This window comes from Bubalus bubalis, chromosome 4 (assembly GCF_019923935.1).
Source record: "Bubalus bubalis isolate 160015118507 breed Murrah chromosome 4, NDDB_SH_1, whole genome shotgun sequence".
NCBI classification, from domain to species: Eukaryota; Metazoa; Chordata; class Mammalia; order Artiodactyla; family Bovidae; genus Bubalus; species Bubalus bubalis.
The window spans coordinates 24,526,377-24,554,328 of NC_059160.1; the positions used below are offsets into that span (position 1 = coordinate 24,526,377).

The 27,952-nt window shown below is 42.2% G+C and overlaps 2 protein-coding genes and 1 pseudogene across 2 annotated transcripts in view; 1 reads left to right on the top strand and 2 right to left on the bottom strand.

The window, feature by feature from the left end:
* The window catches only part of PLBD1 (phospholipase B domain containing 1), an 88,248-nt gene that overhangs the window by 44,881 nt on the left and 15,415 nt on the right, over positions 1-27,952 (bottom strand). The window contains exon 2 of the mRNA XM_006055151.3: positions 13,023-13,242. Coding sequence (XP_006055213.2) covers positions 13,023-13,242 — 220 coding nt within the window. The remainder of the gene's footprint in view (positions 1-13,022; positions 13,243-27,952) is intronic.
* LOC123465733 lies at positions 1,193-2,422 on the top strand (annotated as a pseudogene).
* Positions 19,571-23,815, bottom strand: LOC112577619 (hyaluronan synthase 2-like). The gene has a single exon (XM_025283296.2). It carries the CDS (start codon positions 21,616-21,618, stop codon positions 19,960-19,962), a length of 1,659 nt encoding a protein of 552 aa, XP_025139081.1. The 5' UTR covers positions 21,619-23,815; the 3' UTR covers positions 19,571-19,959.

Sequence of the window (27,952 nt, forward strand, 5' to 3'; positions counted from 1 at the left end):
CTTTCTTTCTTGTGTTAATGATTGTTCCTTATATCCCAAATATTCCCTCCTGCTATTCTTGTCAGTGTGTGTCCTATAATATCAATAGGTTAATAGAAGTCTGGGCATGGTGAAATATTTTATTTATCTAAAAATATCCTTATTTTGCCTTTGGTCTTGGATAATTTAAATGGTTTTAAAACTCTCGTTATTTTTCCTTAGTACTTTTAAAATATTGGGCTTCCCTGATAGCTCAGCTGATAAAGATAAAATTATTCCCTTTATCCTCAGTTCTCTGTAGTTTCACCCTCTGGGCTGTAGCAATTTAATAGGCTGTGTCTTCTAACCAAGGACTCTTTCATTTATTTGTTGTGTTTTTGCTGCACTACGTACCTTGTGGGATCTTAGGTCCCTGACCAGGGAACCAAACCTGGGCCCATGGCAGTGAAAGTGTTCAGTCCTAATCACTGGATTGCTGGGGAACACTGAAAGTGTTTTTTTTTTTTTTTTTTTTTTTCCTTTCTTTGCTTTGGCTGTACTGGGTGATTTGCAGGCTCTCAGTTCACCAAGCAGGAACTGAACTTGGGCCATGGCAGTGAAAGCCTGGAATCCTAACCAGTAGGCCATAGGGAATTCCCTTCACGTCTTTTTCAATTTTGATCAATTCTCAACTACTACCCTGTTAACTCCTCCTTATCTGAAATTCCCTCCAGTTTTGTTTTTTTTTTCCCCTGGGGCTTCTGATAGACATATGTTGGAGTTTCCTAATCAAAACTCTGTATTTAACAACAGCTCTCTCGTTATTTTTACCCCTTTCTCTCTCTGGGCAGTGTACTATGTAAATCCCTCAATACCAGTGTTTGATTCAGAAATTATTTCTCTGACTTTGTCTTGGCCAAGGTTTACCCACTTATTGATATTTAAAAAATTAATTTCCCTAATTTTCATTTATGATATTTCAAACAAGTTCTTATTAAATGTCTACCTGTCTTCTTATCTTCCTTCTTGTTCCACTAATTCTTCAAGTTTTCCTTCATTTATAACTTAGAGTACCTTAAGCATATTTAAAGTGTTTATTCCAAAGACAAGGGCCCAGTGAGAGGCGGAGGAGCTGTGGCTGCCTGAGCTGTGCACAGCGACTCGCTCCTCCCCACTCCCTGACACTGGCATCAGCCTGCCAACTGGCAGGTGAAAATGGTGAAAAAAACCCACTTCCTATGATGTCTTGGGGGTCAAACCCAATGCCACCCAAGAAGAATTGAAAAAGGCTTACAGGAAACTGGCCTTGAAGTACCACCCTGATAAGAATCCAAATGAAGGTGAGACGTTTAAATGGATTTCTCAAGCTTATGAAGTGCTCTCTGATGCAAAGAAAAGGGAATCATATGACAAAGGAGGAGAACAGGCAATTAAAGAAGGTGGAGCAGGTGGTGGTTTGGGCTCCCCCACGGACATCTTTGATATGTTTTTCAGAGGAGGAGACAGGATGCAGAGAGAGAGAGGGAGGTAAAAACGTTGTGCGTCAACTTACAGTAACCTTAGGAGAATTTATATAATGGTGCAACAAGAAAGTGGCTCTGCAAAAGAATGTGATTTGTGACAAATGTGAAGGCTGAAGTGGCAAGAAAGGAGTGTCAGAATGCTGTCCCAGTTGCCAAAGTACTGGAATACAAATAAGAATTCATCAAATAAGACCTAGAATGGTTCAGCAAATTCAGTCTGTCTGCATGGAGTGCCAGGGCCATGGCGAGTGGATCAGTCCTAAAGATAGATGTAAAAGCTGCAACAGAAGGAAGATAGTTTAAGAAAAGAAAATTCTAGAAGTTCATATTGACAAAGGCGTGAAAGATGGCCAGAAGATAACATTCCATGGTGAAGGAGACCAAGAACCAGGACTGGAGCCAGGAGATATTATCCTTGCTTTAGATCAGAAGGACAATGCTGTTTTTACTCAACGAGGAGAAGACCTTTTCATGTGTATGGATATACAGTTGACTGAGGCATTGTGTGGCTTCCAGAAGCCAATATCTACTCTTGACAACTGAATCATAGTCATCACTTCTCATCCAGGTCAGATTGTTACCCATGGAGATCTCAAGTGTGTGCTAAATGAAGGCATGCCAATTTATCATAGGCCATATGAAAAGGGTCGCCTAATCATTGAATTTAAGGTAAACTTTCCTGAGAATGGCTTTCTCTCTCCCGATAAACTCTCTTTGCTGGAAAAATTTCTGCCTGAGAGGAAGGAGGTAGAAGAGACTGATGAAATGGACCAGGTAGAATTAGTGGACTTTGATCCAAATCAGGAACAATGGCACCATTACAACAGAGAAGCATATGTGGATGATGAACATCATCCTAGGGGTGGTGTTCAGTGTCAGACCTCTTAGTAGGGCCCGTGAATAACACTCACTGTGGGTGTTTTATTTGCAGTAGTGATTGAGTGAAGGACTATAATCATAATATGCTCACTACTTGCTTTGTTTTAATATTCAACTATAATAGTGTTTTAAAAGTTAAATGAAGAATAAACTTGAATATAAAAGCTCTGACTTTGCCCTGTATGTATGATGACTTCAGTGTGCAAGATAAGTTTAATACTTGTAAAAACTACTTTTAAAAATTTCCCCTAGCATTTGTTCGGAGAAGGCAATGGCACCCCACTCCAGTACTCTTGCTTGGAAAATCCCATGGATGGAGGAGCCTGTTAGGCTGCAATCCATGGGGTCGCTAAGAGTCGGACACGACTGAGCGACTTCACTTTCACTTTTCACTTTCATGCATTGGAGAAGGAAATGGCAGCCCACTCCAGTGTTCTTGCCTGGAGAATCCCAGGGACAGAGGAGCCTGGTGGGCTGCTGTCTATGGGGTCGCACAGAGTCAGACACGACTGAAGTGACTTAGCATAGCATTTGTTAGGCCATACTTTGTAATTGATTTCAGCTATGTACATGGAACAGCTTAGACTGAAATGCCAGGTATATGTATTGACTTCAGGGTATGACCCTTAATTGTTAAGCTATGAAATTAAAATTGTATTTAACTGGCAGTCAGACAAAGAACTTAATTTGTAGAGAAGTGTTGGTCTGTATAGTTGTATTAAGGGGGATTCATTGTGATGCTTCTATATTTATTCTATTGCCTCAACTGTTATTTGAAGATGGCATGCTGTACAATTTAATTTAGCCTGTGCTATCAGTGATAGAAATGATACCTTTCTAAAGAAGGGGTTTATCATAACATGCTGCTTCTTGAGAGCTTGCATTTGCAGAATTGCCTTCTCTTCTGCTGTGTCGTCTTTTATTAATATATATAGCTATTGGTCCTTGTTACTTTTTTTTCTTCCCCCTTCTCTTCAGACCACAGTAAGCCTTAGAGTAGTGACTTCTGGAGCAGGGAAACTTAGAGTGATGAGACCTTTACATGGAGAAGTGATTTGCATGTATGAGATAGGAAGGTGTTTTTGTAGGTATGTTATAGGCTTACTTTAAACCATTGAACTTATACTCCAGAGTAACTGTAATTTAATGTTGGTAGTATAGCAAATTATGATGAATAGCTTTAACTGTATCTTTAAAATCATATGTTCACAAGCTTAAATCTGGGTATCAGAATTTAAGCAATTCTTGAAATGTATGAATGTCTCTTTAATATACTGATTACAAAGCAAAAGAAAACAAGTCTTCAAGTTTTCCTTAAGCATATTTAAAGTGTTTGTTCCAAGGACAAGGGCCCAGCAGATCCATACTCCCTCTCTTTGTTTTCTGCCCCATTTCTGGTTCTAGAGTTGTTCAACCCTGTTTGGGGGACCAGCTATATTACCACAAAGCTCTCTTGTGGCACATTTTGTCTACCATTTGCTCTAAATTTATAGCAGAGTAGGTCGAATTGTGAGCCCCTTGCACTCTCTGGACTGGAAGTTTACCTAAAGTCTGAGTTCTGGTTTTCATTTGATACTTTTTTACTGTGCTGTCCTGTGCTCAGTCTTGTTCAACTCTTTGTGACCCCATGGACTGTAGCCTACCAGGCCTCTCTGTCTATGGAATTTTCCAGGCAAGAATATTGTAATGGGTTGCCATTTCCTACTCCAGGTAATTTTCCTGACCCAAGAATTGAACCTAAATCTCTTGAGTCTCCTGCATTATCTGGTGGGTTCTTTACCACTTGCGCCACATGGGAAGCCTGAGGCTTTTGTTGACCTAGAGTTCAGCACTGTAAGCAGGCCATGACTCAGCTTTCAAAAATGGGAATTTGGCCCTCGGCACAGTGGAAATCTAGATATCCTTTATCTAAGAGTTTCCAGCACTGCAACTGGGTATCAGGATTTAAGCAATTCTTGAAATGTATGAATGTCTCTTTAATATACTGATTACAAAGCAAAAGAAAACAATTCTTCAAGTTTTCCTTAAGCATATTTAAAGTGTTTGTTTCAAGGACAAGGGCCCAGCAGATCCAGGCAATAAACATTAAAATCCTTTGAAATCTCTTATGGTCCTTGACTTCAACAAACTTCATGAGGCCATTTCCTTCAAATTATTTGTAAATATTTTTTTTTTAATTGAGGAATTGCATTTAACTTTTATTTATATATCTCTTATGCTGCCATATTCCTCTATCAAGTTGATGCCTTTTCTATCACCTCTAAAATGGAGGGAGAGAACAGCAATAAAGCTAGACAGGTATGTGGGTGACAGGTAAGAGATCATCTGCCCTGGCCTCATAGTTCAGGGGAATGGAATGCAGAAACTACAGGTATGCTGGGTGACTTGATTTAGTTGCTTAGAAGCAAGAGCCCTGAAGTTTCCCCTCCAAGGTTGCCTGGGGAAGCAGAGATGGCTTCCTGGACTGTCTGGGCTCATGAGTTAAATGCAGCAAACCCTGCACCCACCTTGAGTTTTAGCGGGCAGCCAAAGTTGCTCTTGTCAGATCTAGGGTGGAATGAGAGGACATTGGGAGCTGATGAACCTTCTCAGGGCAGAGGACTAACACTTGGGGTGACTATCGCAGCGTCAATGGCATTGATTGTGCAACTGGAGACCAGGGAGACCATGGAAGCCTCATCTGATGTCAGGTGGGGAAACACCAAAGCTAAAGACTCAGTGAGATCCTTCCACTTCAGTAGATGCTCCAGAGAAGGACACAAGACAGACAATCACTACTTAAACATCTCCCCTCCCTCCATGATGCCTCAGTAAAACCAGTCCATTCTGGAGACAAGTGTTTGGGACAGGAGTGTAATATTCTGAACTGCTTGTGGGTGCGTGCTCAGTCAAGTCTGATTCTTTGTGACCCTCTGTCCATGGGAATCTCCAGGCAAGAATACTGGAGTGTGTGGCCATGCCCTCCTCTAGGGGATCTTTCCAACCCAGGGATTAAACTCATGTCTCTTATGTCTCCTGTATTGGCAGGCAGGTTCGTTCCCCTAGGGCCACCTGGGAAGCCTATTTTGAACTGACTTAGTCTCAATGATAAATTATTTTGTTCTTATTGAAATAACTATGGTCACATTTCTTGCCACGAGGAGGAATGGGCTCTTAACATTAAAATGATTTAAGTGAAAATGAAGTTCTATTTTTTTGGAAAAAAATAATTTGTGGGCTATTGACCCACAGTGGTCACTCAGGTAAAGAAACAAAAGTCATACATTTTAGCTGAGGTCTCCACCACTGCATCTTGCCCAGTTCCATTCAGAGTTCCAGATCCTCTCTACTTTTCAGTCTATTTCAATACAGGCCATGTTTCTCAACTGGGGTGATTTTTCCATCCATTTGGCAATGTCTGGAGACATATTTCATTGTCACAATAGGGGGAGGGAAGGTGCAATTGGCATCTAGTGGGTAAATAGCAAGGACGTTGCTAAACATCCTACAATGCACAACAAAGGATAATTCAATCCCTGATGTCAGAGTGCTGAGGCTGAGAAACCCTGAAACAGAGGAACATTCATCCTGACTTGGGGGTGGAGCTGAGGAGGTCCACATCACAGTAGACAGGACAGATGGAGATAGAGGAGGGTAATTAGGCTAGAATTATTAAAATTGCTTCTTTCTTTTTTGGGTGAGGGCTAAATTTTTTGATTCTGACATTCAGAGCAGGTGAAGAGAAACCTGTACCTTGAGATCAGAAATGGAGGCTTCGCCTGATTCTGCCCCATCTAGGGGCCCTGAGGAACATAGTCCACTCACAGCCCCCTCAGAAGGCTGAGGCCCTTCTCTGACCCTTGGCCCCAGGACTCTATATTTCATGTGTGTTATAGCAACACAGGACAGCAGATAAGAGCAGAGGCTTTGAATTCTGAGCTCAAAGCTCGACCCACTCCTTCTGGGCTCTTCGGCCATATGAAAGACTCCCAGCTTCTCCATGTCTCTGAATTCTCATCAAACAGAACCCACACCAGTCTCCAGGTCAAGGATGTGTTAGATTTAGCTCCAGCTCCTATGGTGTGTAAAGTCAGTAAGTTTCCCTCTAAGCTGGCGGAGACTTCACCCACCTTTCCATCTCTCACACACTCGTATGCCCACTTTTCCTTGAATCTATCTGCATTATGTTAATACCATATCACTTGATATGGTATAGCCCACTCCAGCATTCTTGCCTGGAAAATGCCATGGACAGAAAAGCCTGGTGGGCTACAGTCCATGGGGTCGCAAAGAGTTGGACACTACTGAGTGAGTTTCACTTAGTGCTTGTCAGGAGCTCTCTCCTACTCTTTCCTAGCTGTTTTGATTTCCTACTTCCTTTAGCAGGAATGGGCTCCTTTAGTATTTCCCATTGTGATTAATCTATTTGTGTTTGTACGTGTTGTGTGCATGTGCGTGGACTCCATAGCCAGATAGCTTGTTTCCAAACCTGGCTTCTGCTTACTAGCTTTGTGACTGAACTTCTCTGTGCCCTAGTTTTCTCATCAATGACAGGGAGATAATAATAATATATATCTTATAGCACTGTTATGGATGAAATAATTTAATGGGCTTCCCAGATGGCTCAGTGGTAAAGAATCCACTTGCCAATGCAGGAGACACAAGAGTCGTGTGTTCAATTCCTGGGTCAGGAAGATCGCCTAGAGGAGGAAATAGCAACCCACTCCAGGGAGATCCAGACCGCCGTGAGCTTGCTGCTACCTGGGAAGCTGGCCGAGCACGCCGTGTCTGAGGGCACTAAGGCTGTCACCAAGTATACCAGCTCCAAGTAAATATAATATGCCTAGCCACTGTTAACGGAGAAGGCAATGGCACCCCACTCCAGTACTCTTGCCTGGAAAATCCCATGGACGGAGGGCCTGGTGGGCTGTAGTCCATGGGGTCGCTAAGAGTCGGACACGACTGAGTGATTTCACTTTCATGTTCACTTTCCAGTATTCTTGCCTAGAGAAGCCCATGGACAGAGGAGCCTGGTGGGCTACGGCCCACGGGGTCACAAAGAGTCGGACACAACTGAGCATACACACACCTCATACAAGTAATATATATAAAATGTTTTGAACAATGCTTGACATATTTTAAATTATATATATATGCCAGTCGTTATCATCATCATCACCATTTTGTGGTTCATGTTAAGTTCCAAATAATTACTGGTTGATGTGTCATTTGATAATTTTGAGGGTGGAACTGTGTCTTACTTATCTTTGCTGTGTCTACAGCCTTGACCAGAAGCCATAGTCAGTTTCTAATATCAGAAGGAGCAAGTTTAGGGATATGGAGGAGATTCTTGAAGTATCTCTTGATGGTAAGACAAACATTGAAAAGGTTCCACCTTTTGACTGCTTTCCCTACTTTCTCTCCTTGTGTCAAAATCTTTCTAGAGTATCTTTTCATCATAGTTTCAGCAACTCTTGTGTCAACACATTAACTTAAAAAGAGTGAGCAAAGTACTGAGGAACTCACTCCCCACTGTCTCTCTGTTCCCAGAGCCCAGCACAAGGTAGTATTCACAAGTGTTGGCTGCATGGAATTCACGCACCCAAGCTGCGTAAACCCTGAAGAAGTCATTTCTGCAGCTGCTCCAGCAATGCACGAGATCAGCTGCTTTGCTAAAAACTAGAGCAGACCAGGTCCCCACACCCTCATCACCATTCTTTCCACAAAGATCTCATGACTCATTTTATTAAAAACCAATCTATGGTTGTTTATCAGCTTTTACCTCATTAGTGAGCCATCAGAGACTCTTAATTTGCAACTCTTAGGGAGCCACCCCAGTAGAGTTTAAAAAAAAAGAAAAAAGGAGGAAAAAATTCCATCTGGCCAAGGCTGCTAGACAGGGCATTACATGGAAATAGGTAGCTCACACTTCTGATTCATCTCTAATAAAACTGGGACAACAACAGGATTCAGTTCAACTTAACAAGCCTGTTAAGTAAGTGCTGGTGGCAGAAGTGCTGTGCTGGGCTTCTTGGGTATGCACAGATGAAAGATGGGGACCCTGTCCTCAAAGCACTAACAGATGGTGGAGGAGAAAGATGGGGCTTTGACCCAGTAGAAATGGAGTCAGAAAGAGCTTCGTCAAGGAGACAGCATCTGAGATGGGTCTTGGAGGTTGAGCAGTATTTTGATCGGTAGAGATGTGAAGAGTAGCATCTGGCTCTTAGGAATCATAGTTCGAAGAGTTGCTAGGAAGGGGATGAGCAAGAGGCAGAAGGAGCATCACGGCACGGCTCATGGGCACATGTGAAATGCGTGGTGCACCACACAGGGAGGGGGTTCCTCGGGGGATGGGAGTGGGGCAGGGAAAGAAGAGGAAGAGTATAGCATGAAGAAGAGCAAACCAGTGAGAGAAACCCCTGAAAACAGTGAGTGCCTGCTCTAAGCTGATGTGCCGCTGCTCCACACAAGATCACCCTGCAGAAGCAGCGCAGGTAGATGGCCGTGAGCTTCAGGATAAAGTATTGATACAAAGGGCTGGACCCAGGAGAATGTTGTAAAAGTTCAGAGAAGCAGCAAATTGCAGAATGCTTCAAAGGCGATGATGGAGCATATGAGGATATGTCTTTGCATTTTGATTTGGTTTCTTGCATATTTCATATTTCAAATGATATTTTCCGAGGTCGTCAAACCAACATCCTTGTCTATCTCAAGTCATTCATTCCACGATCTCCAACCTTCCACACACCTCTGCCCTTAGGAGGTTCAGGAGACTATAAGGAACACTCCATTTTAAACGTGGAAGAAAGTGGTAGGCCTATACCTTCCACTGCTCTTGGTAGCTGCCTGAGAAACTCTGTAAAATGAGAGGGAAACAAGGCAGCTCTTTCTTCTGGCCTCTGGCACAAACTCACCTTCTCTGCCCTAGCACCAAGGCTGTGTTTGGGTACGTGGGACTGTACTTTGCAAAACAGTCTCCAGCAGTATATGTTTTAAGTGGATGAAATGATGCCTGGGTATGAAGATGCTATTGCTTCTCATATAACTTCCCTTGTGTAGCTGAACAGAGAAGGCAATGGCACTCCACTCCAGTACTCTTGCCTGGAAAATCCCATGGGCGGAGGAGCCTGGTAGGCTGCAGTCCATGGGGTCACTAAGAGTCAGACACGACTGAGCGACTTCACTTTCACTTTTCACTTTCATGCATTGGAGAAGGAAATGGCAACCCACTCCAGTGTTCTTGCCTGGAGAATCCCAGGGATGGCGGAGCCTGGTGGGCTGCCACCTATGGGGTCGCACAGAGTCGGACACGACTGAAGTGACTTAGCAGCAGTGTAGCTGAAAACAAAAGACTCTAGCCTGTGACTTGTTTCTCCACCATTGGTTTGTGGCTACAGTCCTTCCAGAGGGTTGATATTTTAAGCTACTTCTGCTTTGCTTCAGAGAATGCTGGATACTTTTGCCCAGAGGGAGCCCCACTGCCTTCCTGCTCAGCTGAGACAGTGCATGGAGCTCTTATTGCTGCAGTCCTTCTTTGATGGGGCCTTCAGTCTAAGAGTCTCGATTCCAGGAATCCTTCCAGTTGCCACTCACCAACCATACCACCACCACCCTCCGCCCCGCCTCTCCCACCCTATCTCCCTGCAAAAGCTCTTGTCTCTGTGAGCCCCAGCTCTCTACTCCATTTGGCACTTCTTCAAATTAAACTCTTGCACCACAGAATGTGTACTAAGCCTTCACCCCATAGACCATATCAGAGAGGAAGCAGGAAACTGGTAACCTCTTCCCTCTCCTCCCTCTTCCCCAACCCATTGCCAGGGGTCTGTTTGACACTTGCTGCATCGTATCCCGTGGCTCCGAGCTTTGAGCAAGGAACAGAGCAGAGCCTTGGAATGTGTGCTGATTCAGAAATTCCCTTACTTACTGAACTTCTCAGTAATGCAGTCAGAATGACAGCCTCTGAAAGGAGCTTATGGGAAATGCCCTTCTAAAGATAGGTTTGGGGGACTTCCCTGGTGGTCCAGTGGTTAAGAATCTGCCTTCCAATGAAGGGAACCTGTGTTTGATCCTTGGTTGGGGAACTAAGCCGGTGTGCCACAGTGAAGACCCAGCATAGCCAAAACATACATTGAAAAAAAATAAATAAAAAGAGGGTTTTGGTTATAATAAAAAAAAAAAATAGTAGCATATATTTATTTATTTGGTTGTGCAGCTCATGGGCAATTCGTTCCCTAACCAGCAACTGAACCTGGGCCCTCGGCAGTGAGAGCACAGAGTCCTAACCGCTGAACAGCCAGGGGTATCCCTTGGTTGTAATTCTTCCTCCTCCTCCTTCTCCTCTTTCCTGTTCTGTTCCATCCTTCCTTTCTTCCTTTCCTCTTTTCTTTTTGTCCTCTCCTCCTCTCTTTCTTTTTCTTCTCCTTCAAACGTACAAATATTAATCTCACTCTTCCTTCCACCCTCTTCTATCCTTTATCAGGCAACTTCCTGCTCACCAGCATCTTCTCGGGCTCCGTGAGATACAACAAAGTCCTGCGAAGAGCAGAGCTCCTCTCAGACTCCTAGTACCACCTACAGGGGAAGCCCATCATGAGCAGCTGGGGAGAGTTTCCACACTCACAAATCCTAGATGGAGATGAACAGAGAGGCTGTCTTTCCAATTCAAGAAAACTCTGCTTGAAGTAGAGAATGACCACTGTCACATGGGCCTCTACCCAGAGCTTCCATGACATGGCTGCCATCTGCCTTTTCAAACCAGATGTCCCTGCTTCCTCACTTGGAGCCTCCACTCCTGGTCACTGTAAATGCAACTTCTTCAGACTGAGTGCCTTTCTTCAGTGCTCCCTTCTGTTACCTTCCACCTTGAATGATTTTGGCTAAAGCCTAAGGGTTCTCATCACTCACTGCTTCCACAAAGCCTCCCTTGGCTGCTCTGGTCTACAGGGGTGCCTTCCTCTCAGACTCCCATAGGATTAATGATTGAATCACTTTTTCTGTGTTCTCTGCAGCAGAGATGCTGCCAAGAATATTTCCCAACGTTTCCTCAAGGATCCTGTAATAAGTGAGCTTCCTAGGCTGGCCCCTCCCTCACTCCTGATCCCCGGTCCCCAGGCTGCTGCTACAGGATCCTAGGGAAGGCGGATTCAGAGTCTGAAATCAGGAGCTTCTCTGGTGGCTCAGTGGTAAAGAGTCCATCTGCCAATGCAGACAGATTCCACCTGTACTCCATCCCTGATCCAGGAAGATTCCGCAAGCCGAGGGACAACTAAGCCCATGTGCCTCAACTACTAAGCCTGTGCTCTCAAGCCTGGGAGCCCCAACTACTGAAGCCTGAGGGCCCTAGAGCCTGTGCTCTATAACAAGAGAAGCCACCACAATGAGAAGCCTGCCCACCACAACTAGAGAGGAGACCCTGCTCTCCGCAACTAGAGAAAACCCTGCACAGCAATGAGACCCAGCACAGCCAAAAATAAATAAATAGATAAAAACTTTTAAAAAGAGAATGCAATGAGAATTCAGTGGATCCAGAAACAGATAAGGATTTGGAGGGAAAAAGAAAAAAGTCTGGATTGTTATATGCAGAATAACAGTTTTAAACATGTTTTTAAACATCGTATTCACTTTATAGTTTTCTACATCTCCAAATAGAGAGTTCCCTACTACGGGGATTTGTATGGCAAGGTAATAAAAATTTGGTAGAAAGATAAAAACAGGAATTTTTAGTTTAAGATTAAAAAAAAAACACACAGCAGCCAGAGCCCAGTAATTAACCATTCAACATTTGATATAATTGCCAGCACTTAGAAACAGATTAAGACCAGCACTGTGTTTACTATGACTAAGGCTGTAACAGGGGAAAATGAGGTTTGGTTAAACTTGCACTCAGCGATCTAGGTCACAGAGCATAAAAAGAAGAAAGCCAAGTCCTCAAGATATTTTATATCAAAGGAAGAATGAGGCTTGTTTGATAATTTGCAACTTTCCTTTCCTCAAGGAAGCATTCTCCAAAAAGGATGCATCATGATTGCATTATTATAACTACATTTTTGTTATTTTCATTAGACAAAGGAAGAACTCAAGAATCAAACAACAATAGAACATTCATGATAAGACATCAAAATTTCAATTTAAAATATTTGCCCACTTGAAAGTATCATTCTAAGAAACAGTTAAAAATAAATGCTCTTACATTTTATTTTTAATTAAATTTTAGTTAATCCTCTCTGTTTTGTGCTTCTCAAAGAGCCACTCCACTTCCCTTTTGCTTTCTCCCTGACAATAAATGACTAGTGAGATGAAATGACTTAGCTGTCTTTACAACAGTTTCATGAGAGGGAAATGTTTTAAATGTCACAACTGGGGGCTTTGCTCCTTCTAGGCTGCATGATTATAGATACAAATGTAATTGTGATTTTTTTTTTTTTAACTTTTGGCCATACTGCACAGAACTTAGGATCTTAGATCCCCAAGCAGGGATTGAACCCAGGCCCCCTGCTCGGAGTCTTAACAACTGGACTGCCAAGGAAGTCCCTGTAAATGTAATTCTGATGTTTCTATCATATGAGAAGGACCACAGTAACTTTTCAATTCTAGTGTACAATGCTAGGAAGAAAAATGATACTGCTGAAAAAAGAAAGGGACAGAGGTTGCCTTGCAGTTCTCTACCATGACTGGGGTACTTACGGAGCAGTGAGGTAGCCCTCCAAAAAGCCGGCGGCAAACATGATGATCTCGTTGCTCAGGGATTGAGAACCGTACCCTGCTTTGATCTCCAGGATACCCCAGCCTGTGGTTTTCACAGAGTTATTGTAAAAGCCATAGGCATCCCCATTCCTGTCTAGGACATTTTTGACTTGTATTGTCTTCTCGGTAGGCATCCAGTACACAGTTGCATAGTAGACCCCTGGAAAAAAAGAAAAAGGAATAATGCTAGGATGCGATTGAACTGAGTGGCCGATGGCTTTCTTTTTCTGTGTAACCAACAATTCTAGTACATCTGCTTTTAAAGAGTTTCATTCTATTAGAGTTGGGAAATCTGTCACACCGTAGTTTATCCTTGTTATTGTTGTTGTTTAATCTCTTAAGTCGTGTATGACTCTTTGCAACCTCATGGACTATAGCCCTCCAGGCTCCTCTGTCCATGGGATTTCCCAGGCAAGAACAGTGGAGTGTGTTGTCATCTTCTTCACTGGATCTTCCTGACCCAGTGATCAAACCCATGTACCCTGCATTGGCAGGTGGATTCTTTACCAGTGAGCCACCTGGCAAGCCCTTGTCCTTGTTACAAATGGGGGAAAACCAGAGCCTTGATCAAAGGCAATTAGCCTAGAGCACAAAGAACTAGGTCAAAGGTAGGGGTGTAGTTGGAGCATCAGAAAGGAGGTCTAAGTGCTTCAACCTTAGGGATGGAATTCTGGGCAAGGCAGGAGCTGGACCTCTCACCCTCCTTGCCATTCAACCAAGAATAAGATCTGGGATTTCCCTGGTTGAAAGTCTGCCTTGCAATGCCCGGGACTTGGATTCAATCCCTGGTCAGGGAACTAGGATCCCACAGGCCTTGGAGCGGGTAAGCCTGTGCTTTGCAACTACTGAGCCCAAGTGCTGCAACAAAAAAATCCCACATTACACACTGAAAATCGTGCATGCCACAACTAAGACCCAATGCAGCCAAATAAATAATAAAATAAATAGTTTTTCAAAACAGAATAGGGTTCAACCCTGGTCTGCAGCCCTTTTCATCCCCCTCAATAGTTGGGCCAAAGCATCCACATTCTCTCACTTTCTACCCTATCTCTCCTTCTTAATTCTTTTTTTTTTTCTTATCAAAAATATTACAAAAAATTCAATGTAAATACACTGAATAATTGCTAAAATAAATTCAGGCAATTAATTCATCTTTTATAAGAAGCAGAGAATTTGACATTTGAATGTTACTAAGCTTAACTTTCACAGCATCATCTTTCAGGATTTGAAATAGCTCAACTGGAATTCCATCACCTCCACTAGCTTTGTTCACAGTGATGCTTTCTAAGGCCCACTTGATTTCACATTCCAGGATGTCTGGCTCTATGTGAGTGATCACCCTATCGTGATTATCTGGGTTGTGAAGCTCTTTTTTGTACAGTTTTTTCTGTGTATTCTTGCCACCCCTTCTTAATATCTTCTGCTTCTGTTAGGTCCATAGCATTTCTGTCCTTTACTGAGTCCATCTTTGCATGAAATGTTCCCTTGGTATCTCGAATTTTCTTGAAGAGATCTCTAGACTTTCCCACTCTGTTGTTTTCCTCTATTTCTTTGCATTGATCATTGAGGAAGGCTTTCTTATCTCTCCTTGCTATTCTTTGGAACTCTGCATTCAGATGCTTATATCTTTCCTTTTCTCCTTTGCTTTTTGCTTCTCTTCTTTTCACAGCTATTTGTAAGGCCTCCTCAGACAGCCATTTTGCTTTTTTGCATTTCTTTTCCATGGGGATGGTCTTGATCCCTGTCTCCTGTACAATGTCATGAACCTCCGTCCATAGTTCATTAGGCACTCTGTCTATCAGATCTAGTCCCTTAAATCTATTTCTCACTTCCACTGTATAATCATAAGGGATTTGATTTAGATCATACCTGAATGGTCTAGTGGTTTTCTCTACTTTTTTCAATTTAAGTCTGAATTTGGCAATAAGGAGTTCAGTACTTTGGCCACCTCATGCAAAGAGTTGACTCACTGGAAAAGACTATGATGCTGGGAGGGATTGGGGGCAGGAGGAGAAGGGGACGACAGAGGATGAGATGGCTGGATGGCATCACCGACTCAATGGACATGTGTTTGAGTGAACTCCGGGAGTTGGTGATGGACAGGGAGGCCTGGTGTGCTGCAATTCATGAGGTTGCAAAGAGTCGGACATGACTGAGGGACTGAACTGAACTAAACTGAACTGAAAGTTTAACTTGGAACATAAATAGAAAGGCAAACTCAAGGTTTTGTCTCACTTAATGGTATGGTCTGTTTGCTTCCCACAAGCTCTCCAATCAGTGCAAGTATACATTGTAGAACATTATCCTTTTTGTACTCTGAAGGTAGCCCGTGCAGTTTTATTCTTAGGCAAGATGGGTGAATATAGGTGTCTGCATAAAAAGGAAGTAGAAAGGCAGGAACTTCATGGTTGAACACTTCTCCACATTTCTGCTTCATTACAATACTTTTTATTCAGCTCTTCATGTGTTCAGTTGTGTTTTTAACACAGGTCTACAGAGCTACAAGGCAAGATGGGTCATCTCAAAAATCAAAATGGATAAATAAGATCCCAGAGTAGCTAAATGAACCGGGCTGGGGGTACCTGGTCCATCAATTTTTTATGTGCCAATTCTTGATACAGCTATTAATATTAAACCTTGATACCACGTCTACTATGTGAACATATTTATGTAGGCCAAACAGAAGAGATGAAGCAATTATCTGTATAATTCAGAAAAAAATCTTTCCTAGAAAGTTAAATAACAATAGGTGGAGCTTGATTCTGCCAGTTTTGACTTTATATGCTGTCAGTTCAGTTCAGTTGCTCAGTTGTGTCCGACTCTTTGCAACCCCATGAATTGCAGCACACCAGGCCTCCCTGTCCATCACCAACTCCAGGAGTTCACTGAAACTCATGTCCATCAAGTTGGTGATGCCATCCAGCCATCTCATCCTCTGTCGTCCCCTTCTCCTCCTGCCCTCAATCTCTCCCAGCATCAGAGTCTTTTCCAATGAGTCAACTCTTCGCATGAGGTGGCCAAAGTATTGGAGTTTCAGCTTTAGCATCAGTCCTTCCAATGAACACCCAGGACTGATCTCCTTTAGAATGGACTGTTTGGATCTCCTTGCAGTCCAAGGGACTCTCAAGAGTCTTCTCCAACACCACAGTTCAAAGCATCAATTCTTCGGCGCTCAGCTTTCTTCACAGTCCAACTCTCACATCCATACATGACCACTGGAAAAACCATAGCCTTGACTAGACGGACCTTTGTTGGCAAAGTAATGTCTCTGCTTTTGAATATGCTATCAAGGTTGGTCATAACTTTCCTTCCAAGGAGTAAGCGTCTTTTAATTCCATGGCTGCAATCACCATTTGCAGTAATTTTGGAGCCCCCAAAAATAAAATCTGACACTGTTTCCACTGTTTCCCCATCTATTTGCCATGAAGTGATGGGACCAGATGCCATGATATTCATTTTCTGAATGTTGATCTTTAAGCCAACTTTCTCATTCTCTTCTTTCACTTTCATCAAGAGGCTTTTTAGTTCCTCTTCACTTTCTGCCATGGATGGTATCATCTGCATATCTGAGGTTATTGAGATTTCTCCCAGCAATCTTGATTCCAGTTTGTGCTTCTTCCAGCCCAGTGTTTCTCATGATGTGTACTGTGCATATAAGTTAAATAAGCAGGGTGACAATATACAGCCTTGACATACTCTTTTTCCTATTTGGAACCAGTCTGTTGTTCCATGTCCAGTTCTAACTGTTGCTTCCTGACGTGCATATAGGTTTCTCAAGAGGCAGGTCAGGTGGTCTGGTATTCCCATCTCTTTCAGAATTTTCCACAGTTTACTGTGATCCACACAGTCAAAGGCTTTGGCATAGTCAATAAAGCAGAAATAGATGTTTTTCTGGAACTCTTGCTTTTTTGATGATCCAGCAGATGTTGGCAATTTGATATCTGGTTCCCCTGCCTTTTCTAAAACCAACTTGAACATCTGGAAGTTCACAGTTCACGTATTGCTGAAGCCTGGCTTGGAGAATTTTGAGCATTACTTTACTAGTGTGCTTTATGCATACTATATGCTTTATCCTGGTTATAATTTATCCCACTCACCCATATAAACCTCATGGACATGAATTTGAGCAAACTCCGGGAGACGTTGAGGGACAGGGAAGCCTGGCATGCTGCAGTCCAGGAGGTCGCAAAGAGTCGGACACAACTTAGTGACTAAACAACAACAAAGTGAACTTTGGGAAAAAAAAAAACTTTGGGGAAAAAAAAAGGTAGGTGAAGTATGTTCAACATATGGACAGGATCCAGTGAATATAGGTCACAGAACAAAATGATGAACTGTACTGTATTTGTCCAAATTACACAGATAATTTTTCCCACTTTCCTTCTTCTTGGCCTGGAAAAACACTATGAGAATCCCCAAAGACTATCTTTGATACATAAATTTCATCTATTGCTGGATACCTAGTGCTTTCTTTTGAGATCAAGCACTCGCTTTTTTTTTTTTCAATCTTATGAAAAAATTGTGTTTTTCTACCCACTTGGCTTTGCTTTTCAAGGACTTCTTTTTGGTACATGTAAGTATGAATTTCTACTTCCAAAGTGTGACAGATATATTGGCCTTTTCTAAGATAAATGAGAATGGTGGGCTGGAAGAAGCACAAACTGGAATCAGGATTGCTGGGAGAAATATCAATAACCTCAGATATGCAGATTACACCACCCTTGTGGCAGAAAGTGAAGAGGAACTAAAAAGCCTCTTGATGAAAGTGAAAGATGAGAGTGAAAAAGTTGGCTTAAAGTTCAACATTCAGAAAACTAAGATCATGGCATCTGGTCCCATCACTTCATGGCAAATAGATGGGGAAACAGTGGAAACAGTGTCAGACTTTATTTTGGGGGGCTCCAAAATTACTGCAAATGGTGATTGCAGCCATGGAATTAAGAGACGCTTACTCCTTGGAAGGAAAGTTATGACCAACCTTGATAGCATATTCAAAAGCAGAGACATTACTTTGCCAACAAAGGTCCGTCTAGTCAAAGCTATGGTTTTTCCTGTGGTCATGTATGGATGTGAGAGTTGGACTGTGAAGAAGGCTGAGCGCCGAAGAATTGATGCTTTTGAACTGTGGTGTTGGAGAAGACTCTTGAGAGTCCCTTGGACTGCAAGGAGATCCAAACAGTCCATTCTAAAGGAGATTAGTCCTGGGTGTTCATTGGAAGGACTGATGCTAAAGCTGAAACTCCAATACTTTGGCCACCTCATGCGAAGAGTTGACTCATTGGAAAAGACTCTGATGCTGGGAGGGATTGGGGGCAGGAGGAGAAGGGGATGACAGAGGATGAGATGGCTGGATGGCATCACTGACTCGATGGACATTAGTCTGAGTGAACTCCTGGAGCTGGTGATGGACAGGGAGGCCTGGTGTGCTGCAATTCATGGGATTGCAAAGAGTTGGACACGACTGAGCGACTGAACTGAACTGAACTGACTGAAGACAAATGAAGAAAGGGACTTTCCTGGTGGTTCAGTGGGAGTGGTTAAGACTCCTTGTTCCCAATGTAGGGGGCCTTCCTCAGGGAACTAGATCCCACATGCCTCAACTAAAGATCACACGTGCTGCAATGAAGTTGGAAGATCCCATGTGCTGCAACTAAATAAACAGTTACAAGAGCTCCCAAATAAATAAATATTTAAAAATAAATGAAAAAAATTAAAATATTGAAAGTTTAAACACCTTTTCACAGAAATTAACTATTCAATTTTAAAAGTAGAGAGAAAGAAACACTTTATTCTTTCTATCATGAATAATATCAGTCAACCAAGCTTCACATTTTGGGTAGACATTTTTCAAGTGTGAATTTTTTCAGAATCTATTTATTTTTAAAAAAGGAAGAATAGGTGAATTTTGGCAGAGGAGTAAAATATAAAAATATGCACAATTTGTTTTAAGATTGGCATACAAACTTCTAAAACAGTACAATTATATAAAAGTACAGTCTGTAAAATATCCTTTGGCATTTCACTTGGTAGTTAAACAGAAAACTTTTCTAAAAAAAAAAAAATAGCTACCAACACAGTCCATAAGTTAGGGTTGTATATGCTGAAAGAAATTTCCCTTGAGTTTCAAAATCCTTTTCTTCCATAATAACTCAGTGGACATGAGTTTGAGCAAATCCAAGGAGATAGTGAAGGACTGGAAAGCCTGGTGTGCTGCCATTAATGGGGTCGCTAAGAGTTGGGCACAACTTAGCTACTGAACAACAACAACCCAAGTAAGTCATCACTAGTGAGGTATATAGGGCAGAACTGCTACTGCTGCTGCTAAGTCACTTCAGTCATGTCCAACTCTGTGCGACCCCATAGACAGCAGCCCACCAGGCTCCCCGGTCCCTGGGATTCTCCAGGCAGGAACCCTGGAGTGGGTTGCCATTTCCTTCTCCAGTGCATGAAAGTGAAAAGTGAAAGTGAAGTCACTCAGTCGTGTCTGACTCTTAGCGACCCAATGGACTGCAGCCCACCAGGCTCCTCTGCCCAAGGAATTTTCCAGGCAAGAGAACTGGAGTCGGGTGCCATTGCCTTCTCTTATAGGGCAGAACACTGTTAGGCAAATGTAAAGTAAAGAAAGAGTGCATGAACAAAGAATTCTTCCCATTTTCATAGAAATATCAGGTTAAATCTGACTCATCCTTCTTGACGTGTCACTTTACTTTGGCAGAATTAAAATAAACCCATACAAATGTCTTTGTTTAAGTCCTAGCAGCAGCGATATGTCTCCTTTGGTGGCAATATTTGATGCCAAGATACCGTGCAGTCCCCTGGAGGGATGAAGATTGTGTGCATGTGTCTGCATCTATAACTGCAAACACCAAATGTAAGATCATACATCAAGCGCCACGCTGTACTGTGGTCCCTTCCTCCACCTGCCACACTTCTTGATGACAACCACATACAGTGTCAAAAACAGGACCCAATAGCATACATACAGCAATGTTCCTACAATTACAACTGTCTGTTTCGATTCTGAGAATGGCTTTTTAGAGTCCATATAAATGGTGAAAACCACACCACCCAGGAGGATTGTGAACCAAACTGTTACAGGGATGAGTCCTATGAAATTAACAACAATGGTCTTCCTTCCAGAAGTACCCCACCCAGCTTTGTTAATCGTTGCAATTGCAAACATCTTGGCGGGAAGTAAACTTGACATGTATAACACGGAGTAGAGGGACATGAAGACCATGATGGTGTTTCCTCTAAGGCAGCTGGCAAAAGATGATTTTATGAGACCCACTAACTGGACAGTTAACAAGAAGAGGAGTATGTTCCAAGTTTTACCCCTGTAGAAGAGCTGGATTACTGTGGCAATGAGAAAGAAAGGGAAGAACCCAGTGATGACGGCTTCATAGGTCATCCACAGGTGATGTTTGTGGAACCACATCGCATTGTACAGCCACTCTCGGAAGTAGGACTTGCTCCAACGGGTCTGCTGGTTTAACCATCTGAGATATTCCTTAGGTGTTTCAGTAAGGCACTTGGATCGAGCTGTGTATTTCGTTGCATAGCCCAGACTCAGCACTCGGTTTGTTAGGTGCCTGTCATCTCCGAAACTACAATGACTGCCCATAAATTCTTGATTGTACCAGTCTTCCACAAATTCCTGCAGTAAGGAGTTTCGGTACATTCCTAGGGGTCCGCTAATGCACTGGACACACCCAAAATAAGACTGACAGGCTCTTTCTATGTTAAAAGCCATCCAGTATCTCACACTGCTGAGGAAAGAGATCCAGGAATCATACTTGTTTAAAATCTGGACATCTCCTCCAACACCTCCAACCATGGGATCTTCTTCTAAAACCTTTACCATCTCCACCGATGAGGCAGGGTCAAGTATGGTGTCTGAATCACAGACCTGTACATAATCCACACTCCGTCCCAGTGCTCTGAAAGCCGTGTACATGACTTCTCTTTTACCACCCCATTTTTGCATGATGCAGATATTCTTGCTGGACAAGACCAACTGGGTGACATGTTGTGAGCTCTCTTTATGTGACTCATTTCTCTCACCAGGACCCTTCATGTGGAAGTTGTTCTTCCAGATATATGTGGCTGACATGTCCCTGCCCATGACTTCACTGAAGATGTCCATCATGTAAAGGTCATCTTCTGAGTTTCCATCTATGACCATGACAACTTTAATTCTGGGGTAGGTTAGCCTTTTCACAGATTGCAAACATTTCCGTAAGTAGCCTGGATCTTCTTGATACGCGGCAATGCAAAGAGCAACAGTTTTGTTCAACTTAACAGGGGTTTCTAGAGATTTTTTCATTTTCTGGTGCTCCAAAAAGGCAAACAGGCTTTGGATGATGAGGTGTGATACTAAAACTGCACCGTATAGCCCAAAAGAGAAATAGTAATTATCCGTTTGGAAAAATTGGTAGCCAACAATATAAGCAGCTGTGATTCCAAAGAGGAGAGAAACTCCAAAAAGTGTGGTTCCAATTATTCTCAGGATACATAGTAATCTCCCACAGTGCATCTTGTTCGGCTCTGGGTCATAAAGTTGTCCTCAGCCTGTCTGTCCTGGAGGGTCGGCGGCAGTCAGTATCCAAAACTGAGCTAATAGGAGATCAGATAAATTTGAGACAATGGACCAAAAAAAATTTTTTTAAACACAACATTTAAAAAAGATTGAGGAGTTTTTTTATTTTATTCTCTAGTTCCCCTCCCTTAATACTGGAAAGTCTCTTCTCTCTTTTGTATTAAAAAAAAAAAAAAAAGAGGCCTGGTGAAAACTCAACAGAACCCAGGAAGTGTAGAATTGGGAGAAAGTCTTTGACAGGGCCTGGTTCAAGTCCTGAGTCAGTGGGTTGCTGGAAGCCAGGTCTGGTTAACTCTTTTCAGATGCCTTGATTTCTTCCTTCTGGCTGTGGCCTTTCTGCCTCCTTCAATGGAAGGGGGTCTCCTGCTTAATTCTTCACAAATGACATTAGATTCTGACTTTGTAGAAATGATAGAAGCTATCACCTGTGGATTCCTCAAGTTCTTGATAATTTTGTGAATTGATCCTCACAGCTCCTGTGTCCAATCTTGGTCTCCTCCATCCCTCCACCCATGCTCTGAGTCCCACCACTTTCCTTAAGTGGATCTGTCACTTTCATTAGGAACTTCACTGCACCCTATATCTTCTTGCTCATGTACCCTAAAGCTCCCTCTCTGCAGTGGTTCATCCCTATTCAGGATATTAACGTGCTCCACTGTCTTGCAGCTCAAAGCTAACCAACCACAGCAGCCCTCTCTGGATCACAAATGAAATTCTTGAATCCTAATGTCACATGAACTTCCAAAAGCACATGTCCCTGGTGACTACTTATTCTTAAAGCTCTTTCCTCCCATGGCCTCTGGAATAACAATCACTCCTGAATCACCACCTCCTCCACTTGCCTTTTCCTTACTTTTCCCAGGAGTTCCACTTTATCCCCAACAGCACAATGGTTAATACCTTCTGGATGATTCCTTTAGCACTAGAAATTAAAAATATCCAAAGCAAAACTCATATTCTCTTCCAATCTGCTTTCTAGCTCTGTGTCTTTCAGCCTAAAACCCAAGTCCATCCAGGTCTCCTCTCTCCTCCACAACTTATATTTAATCAAAACCTCCTGAATAGCGCTCCCATTAGTAAGTGCCTCCTTAGCTCTACCTTTCTATGCTAGTTTCTAAAAAATAAATTTATTTGTTTTTGGCTGTGCTGCGTCTTTGTTGATGCACACTGGCTTTTCTCTAGTTGTGGCAGGCAGGGGCTACTCTCTAGTTGCGGTGCGTGTGTTTCTCATTGTGGCTTCTCTTCTTGCAGAGAACAGCATGTAGGATGCTTGGGTTTCAGTAATTGCCACACACAGGTTCAGTAGTTGTAGCTTCTGGGTTCTAGAGCACAGGCTCGATTGTTGCAGTGCACAGGGTTCGTTGTTCCACAGCACGTGGGATCTTCCAGAACCAGGGATCGAACCTGTGTCTCCTGCATTGGCAGGTAGATTCTCTACTATTGAGACACAGGGAAGACCATTTCTATGCTAGTTTCGATATCACAACTAGCCTAAACTTTGAAGAGGTTTTTTTCCCTCAGGTCTCTCTGACTTTAATCCATTTTTCATACTTTGCCAGAGTGACCTTTCCAAAATGCAAAACTAATTTGTTTACTTGATTACCCTCAATTGTCAACAGCTTCTACTTCCTAGAATTAAAATTCTTTGACTTATCCTCTTGGTCCTTCATGACCTGGTTTCTGCCTACCTATCTAGTTTCATCCACCACCTCTTGCACTCCATGTGATCTCGAAACGATTACACACAGTTCTCCGGCCTACCATGAGCTGGTCCAACAACACCTCTGACTTTGCATATGCTGTTTCCTCTGCCTGAGATTTGCCCCCTTGTTGACTACCGAGTAATCTCAAAACTGTTATTTAAGACTCAGGAAGCAGCACCCCCTTTATAGGGACTGACTCGCTCTACAAGCTCTATGTACCTTGTATGTAGGTCTGCTGGTCTGTATGTAGGTCTGCTGGTCTAATGTAACTTACACATCTGCTCCTGCTCCCAGTCTGTGAACTTGTTTCCTCAGTACCTAATACAGTGTCTGGCCCACAACAAGTACTCAATTTTTGTTGCTGTTTAGCCGCTAAGTCATGTCCGACTCTTCTGCGACCCTATGGATTGTAGCCTGCCAGGCTTCTCTGTCCATGGGATTTTCCAGGCAAGAATACTGGAGTGGGTTGCCATTTCCTTCTCCAGGGGATCTTCCAATCCAGGGAATGAACCCATGTCTCTTGTATTGGTAAGTGGATTCTTTACCACTGAGCCACCTGGGAAGCCATAGGTATTCAATAAATATCTATAAAAGGGAGGAGGACATAGGAAGAGAGCAAAATGAAGAAAAGAAATGGTATACACAGCATTCATTTCTCTGCCTAAGAAACCATTGCACAGCTGCTCAGGTTAAAGAGAAACTTTATATTCAGGTCATCAGGGAGGTGGGAGGAGGCCAGAATGACTCAGATTCTGGGCTGGGACTCAGCAGATGGGTATTGTATCATCACTTGAGAGAGGGAGCAGAAGGGAAACATGTCTGGGAGGGAGCATATGTTTAGTTTTGGACATACTAAGTTTTTAGTGGTTAAGATACTAGAAAGCTCAGATACAATATTTAAATACAGTTATCTGCTTTCAACATTCAAAACTGACTCAGTATTTTATTTATTTGGCTGAGGCATGTGGAATCTTTGGTTGCAGAATTTGAACTCCTAGTTGCAGCACATAAGATTTAGTTCCCTGACCAGGGATCAAATCCCGGGCTCCCTGCATTGGGAGTGCAGTGTTTTAACCACTGGACCACCAGGGAAAACTGTCTATGAAATAAGCACTAAAATTAGAATCTTAATGTTAGAGCATCATGGCACCTTGGCCCAACAAGGTGATAGACTGGGACTTGGTCAAGCTGCACTAATCAGCCAGTGTTATAACTGTTAAAGAAAGATCTTGAGCAGGAAAGTCAATTATTCTCAGTCAAGTCATGACCATAATTGTGGACTTTCTTTGAAAATGGTAAAGTGGAAGTAATGGCAGTGATAAACATAGGCAGGTGCAGAATACCTATTCACCAGGTTTCTGGTCATGAAGTGAAGTGAAGTGAAGTCACTCAGTCGTGTCCGACTCTTTGCGACCCCATAGACTGCAGCCCACCAGGCTCCTCTGTCCCTGGGATTCTCCAGGCAAGAATACTGGAGTGGGTTGCCATTTCCTTCTCCAGGAGATCTTCCCAACCCAGGGATTGAACCCGGGTCTCCCACATTGCAGGCAGACGCTTTACCATCTGAGCCACCAGGGAACCTCTGGTCATGAAAGAGAGTCCAATTGTTACTGAGTCAATTGACCACAGTTGGATAATTGTGGGCAACATCTACAGAAACGTCCTTTCTGCTCCTCCCAAATATAATAAATATGCTTTCCAAACTGATCTTGGACCATGAATGCTACAGCCTCAGCCCCTTCCCAGCTTTTCTCCTGCATTCTCATCCACCCTTACCACCAGTGAACTTGGAGGGAAATGAGAAAGGATGGCTGTTTCACTGTTACTGGTACTACCCCCTTTTCTTACCACAAATAATAAACTTCTGCAAATCTGTGCTTTTTTGACATTTATGTGCCCCCATATATGGGAAATTTTTTTTTTTTTACCCAGTCCTCAAGAGAATTCAGTGAGAAAAATTTACTGCTAACACACTGAACAATTTAGCAAGTGCTTTGAGAATTAAGCCAAAATCTGAGTTTCTTGTGCTACCCCTAATTGATGTCCTCCGTTCCTCAATGTTTTCTCCATATATCAACTCTTCCTGGTTGTCCAGTCTCATGCCTTTAAAAAAAATTTTTTTTTCTTAAATACTTGATTAGTTTAAGCCTTATGCTTTTCTATTAAAAAAAAAAATCCCCATGTTGTGAAGTGACTGGTGTGGAAACTGTAATAGCAAAAAGGTAGAAAAATATCACATAATTCTAATCTCAACCTTGCTTTATGCAGGCTCTGTGAAGGTAGGGGCCACTTTTGCTTGTGACCCCATATCCTGGGAATGCTAGAGCTGGCACAATAATGTTTCTGTGATGGATCTAGATTACATGTGCGTGTTCCTGACCCCAAAGTGAAATTTATCTGAACATTCACAGAAGTTAGTCTAAAATAACTCAAGTCGTTATGTCCTCAAGCTCGGGTAAGAAGCCTAGAGGACATTCAGATGTCCAAGGGGCAAATGCCATCTTCGTGAAAATGAGATTTAAACATTTATAACAGTAACATCCTTAGAATCAATGCACTTGATAAATATTTATTGAATGATTGAGAATATTACTTTCTAAAAAAGTTTTTTCTTCCACAAATAAAGATGAAAAGAAGCCCCATCAATTTTTGATTTCTAAGTAAAAACCCAAACACCCAAATTGAATTTCTTTTCTTTATGTATTCTAATATTTTCTATAAGTTAATTGTTTTCAGTTAAAAAAAAAAATTTGTCACACTGTCTTAGAATCCGTAAAACGGTAATACATGGCCGAAATCACTTTTTCCCATAGTTGGAACCTAAGTTTGCTAGCACTTCATTTATGAAAGAGGAAGTGGTTTTCAACCCTGAGCAATACAATTTCCCCCTATATAGTCAGTCAGATAGAGGGAAAAAAGATACATGAGAAAGCAGAGCATATGTCAGAGAAAATATAAAAGCAAAATTTCAACTTAATCTATTCAGATTAGTTTTAGCTAATAGTTTACTATGATCCTCAAATTACTTTTCTCTTTCATGTTCAATGAGCACAATCATTCAACTTCCTTCTCTGTACCCTGGCTTTGCACCTTTCCTTCTCTGAAAGAACTTAAAATAAATGGATACCTGGTTTTTAGATTTGCTTTATCTCTTCATCAGAGTCACTAAGAAAATAACTAACTAATGAATAATCAATCTCCAGGCAACAAAATCATAAGTTGGTATTTTAGCTCTCACTCTCTCCAGAAATCAGAGCCTGGGATTCTGGATGAAAAGAGAATCATTTGGCAAAGTGCTCCGGAGAACAGGAGTAGGGGGCTAGGAGAGTGAAACACAGAGGGAGGGAAAGCAGCAGGGTGCATTTAAGATGGTCCAAAGAGGTATGCAAAATAAGCCTCTGAAGACCACACCCCAGGGATGGAAAGAGGAAGCATTTATCCACTTACTCACATCCTGCATAGGTCAAAGGTGGCCTTTGACCATTCCCAGTTATGCACATGCTCCAGTGCTAAACAGCTATGATTTCAGAGGAGCTCTGAGGTAGAAAGTGGCGGCTCTTGCAGTTTGGCTGAGGTGAGGTGCCTCAGCTTACCTGAGTGAAGCTAGAATAAAAGGTGCGTTGAATAATGTGTCTAATACACAAAGCAGGTTGAAACGGATTAGCTTAAAAAAAAAATAGCTTCAAGGAAACAAAATACTAGTACATAAAAATGCTGCAGGTTTGCTTGGCTCTGGAATGATCTCTTTCCTTCACCTCCTAGAAGTGTACCTGGTTCTTCACTGCTGGCTTAACTCAGAGTTCTTGTCAAAAGTCTTATCAACAGAAAGTCAACTTTGCCCCATTCTGATTCAGCACTAAGCTCACTGCTCATCTAGATCTCTCTTTAGTTATATGAATTTGTGTGTATTTGTTGCAGTAAATTTGACTATAAATTTCTTAAGAATGAGGGGTGGCATCATGTATCTCATTGTATTGACTCCCTTGGGCTTAATATAATGTTTTATCCTATGGCCACTCAAATCCTCAGCTTTTACACTGGCTGGAAGGTTACCATTGGAGACAGATTCACATCACATCTGCAGTATATTAATTCTTGATTTCTCACTGTAAATTAGAATTTTGATATCTTAGGTCTGGTTTGAGTAACTTGACACTACTTTATATTAGAACTGTAGCTGTGTTTGCAAGGCTGCAGGACAAACTTCAGAGCAAGCCTGTCTCTCTCAATCAAGAGACTTTCACAATTTTTCCCAAGAAGATTATAACATATCTGCTGTCTATACAGACATGGAGTTGCAAGTGTTAGACTCAAGTTTCCTCATAATTTCACTACCTCTTAGTTTCATTTTTTTAACCACATTAAGTAAATTCCTGTTTCATTGTAGTATAAGAAACCTACATAATAACATTATTAATACATTTTCTAGTCACATCTTAAAGCTAAGTTATCAAAAAATTGTGAGACCTAAGTTGTAGAAGCAACTGGAACCTTCTCTTTTTTTTTTTTTTTTAAAAAAAAGGTAAAACAAATGTATTCTTAAACAATTCTTAAAATGTTAAACAAAA

Excerpts from the sequence above, each read along its gene's own strand:
- LOC112577619 (XM_025283296.2), bottom strand. The coding sequence starts at position 21,618 with ATGCACTGTGGGAGATTACTATGTATCCTGAGAATAATTGGAACCACA.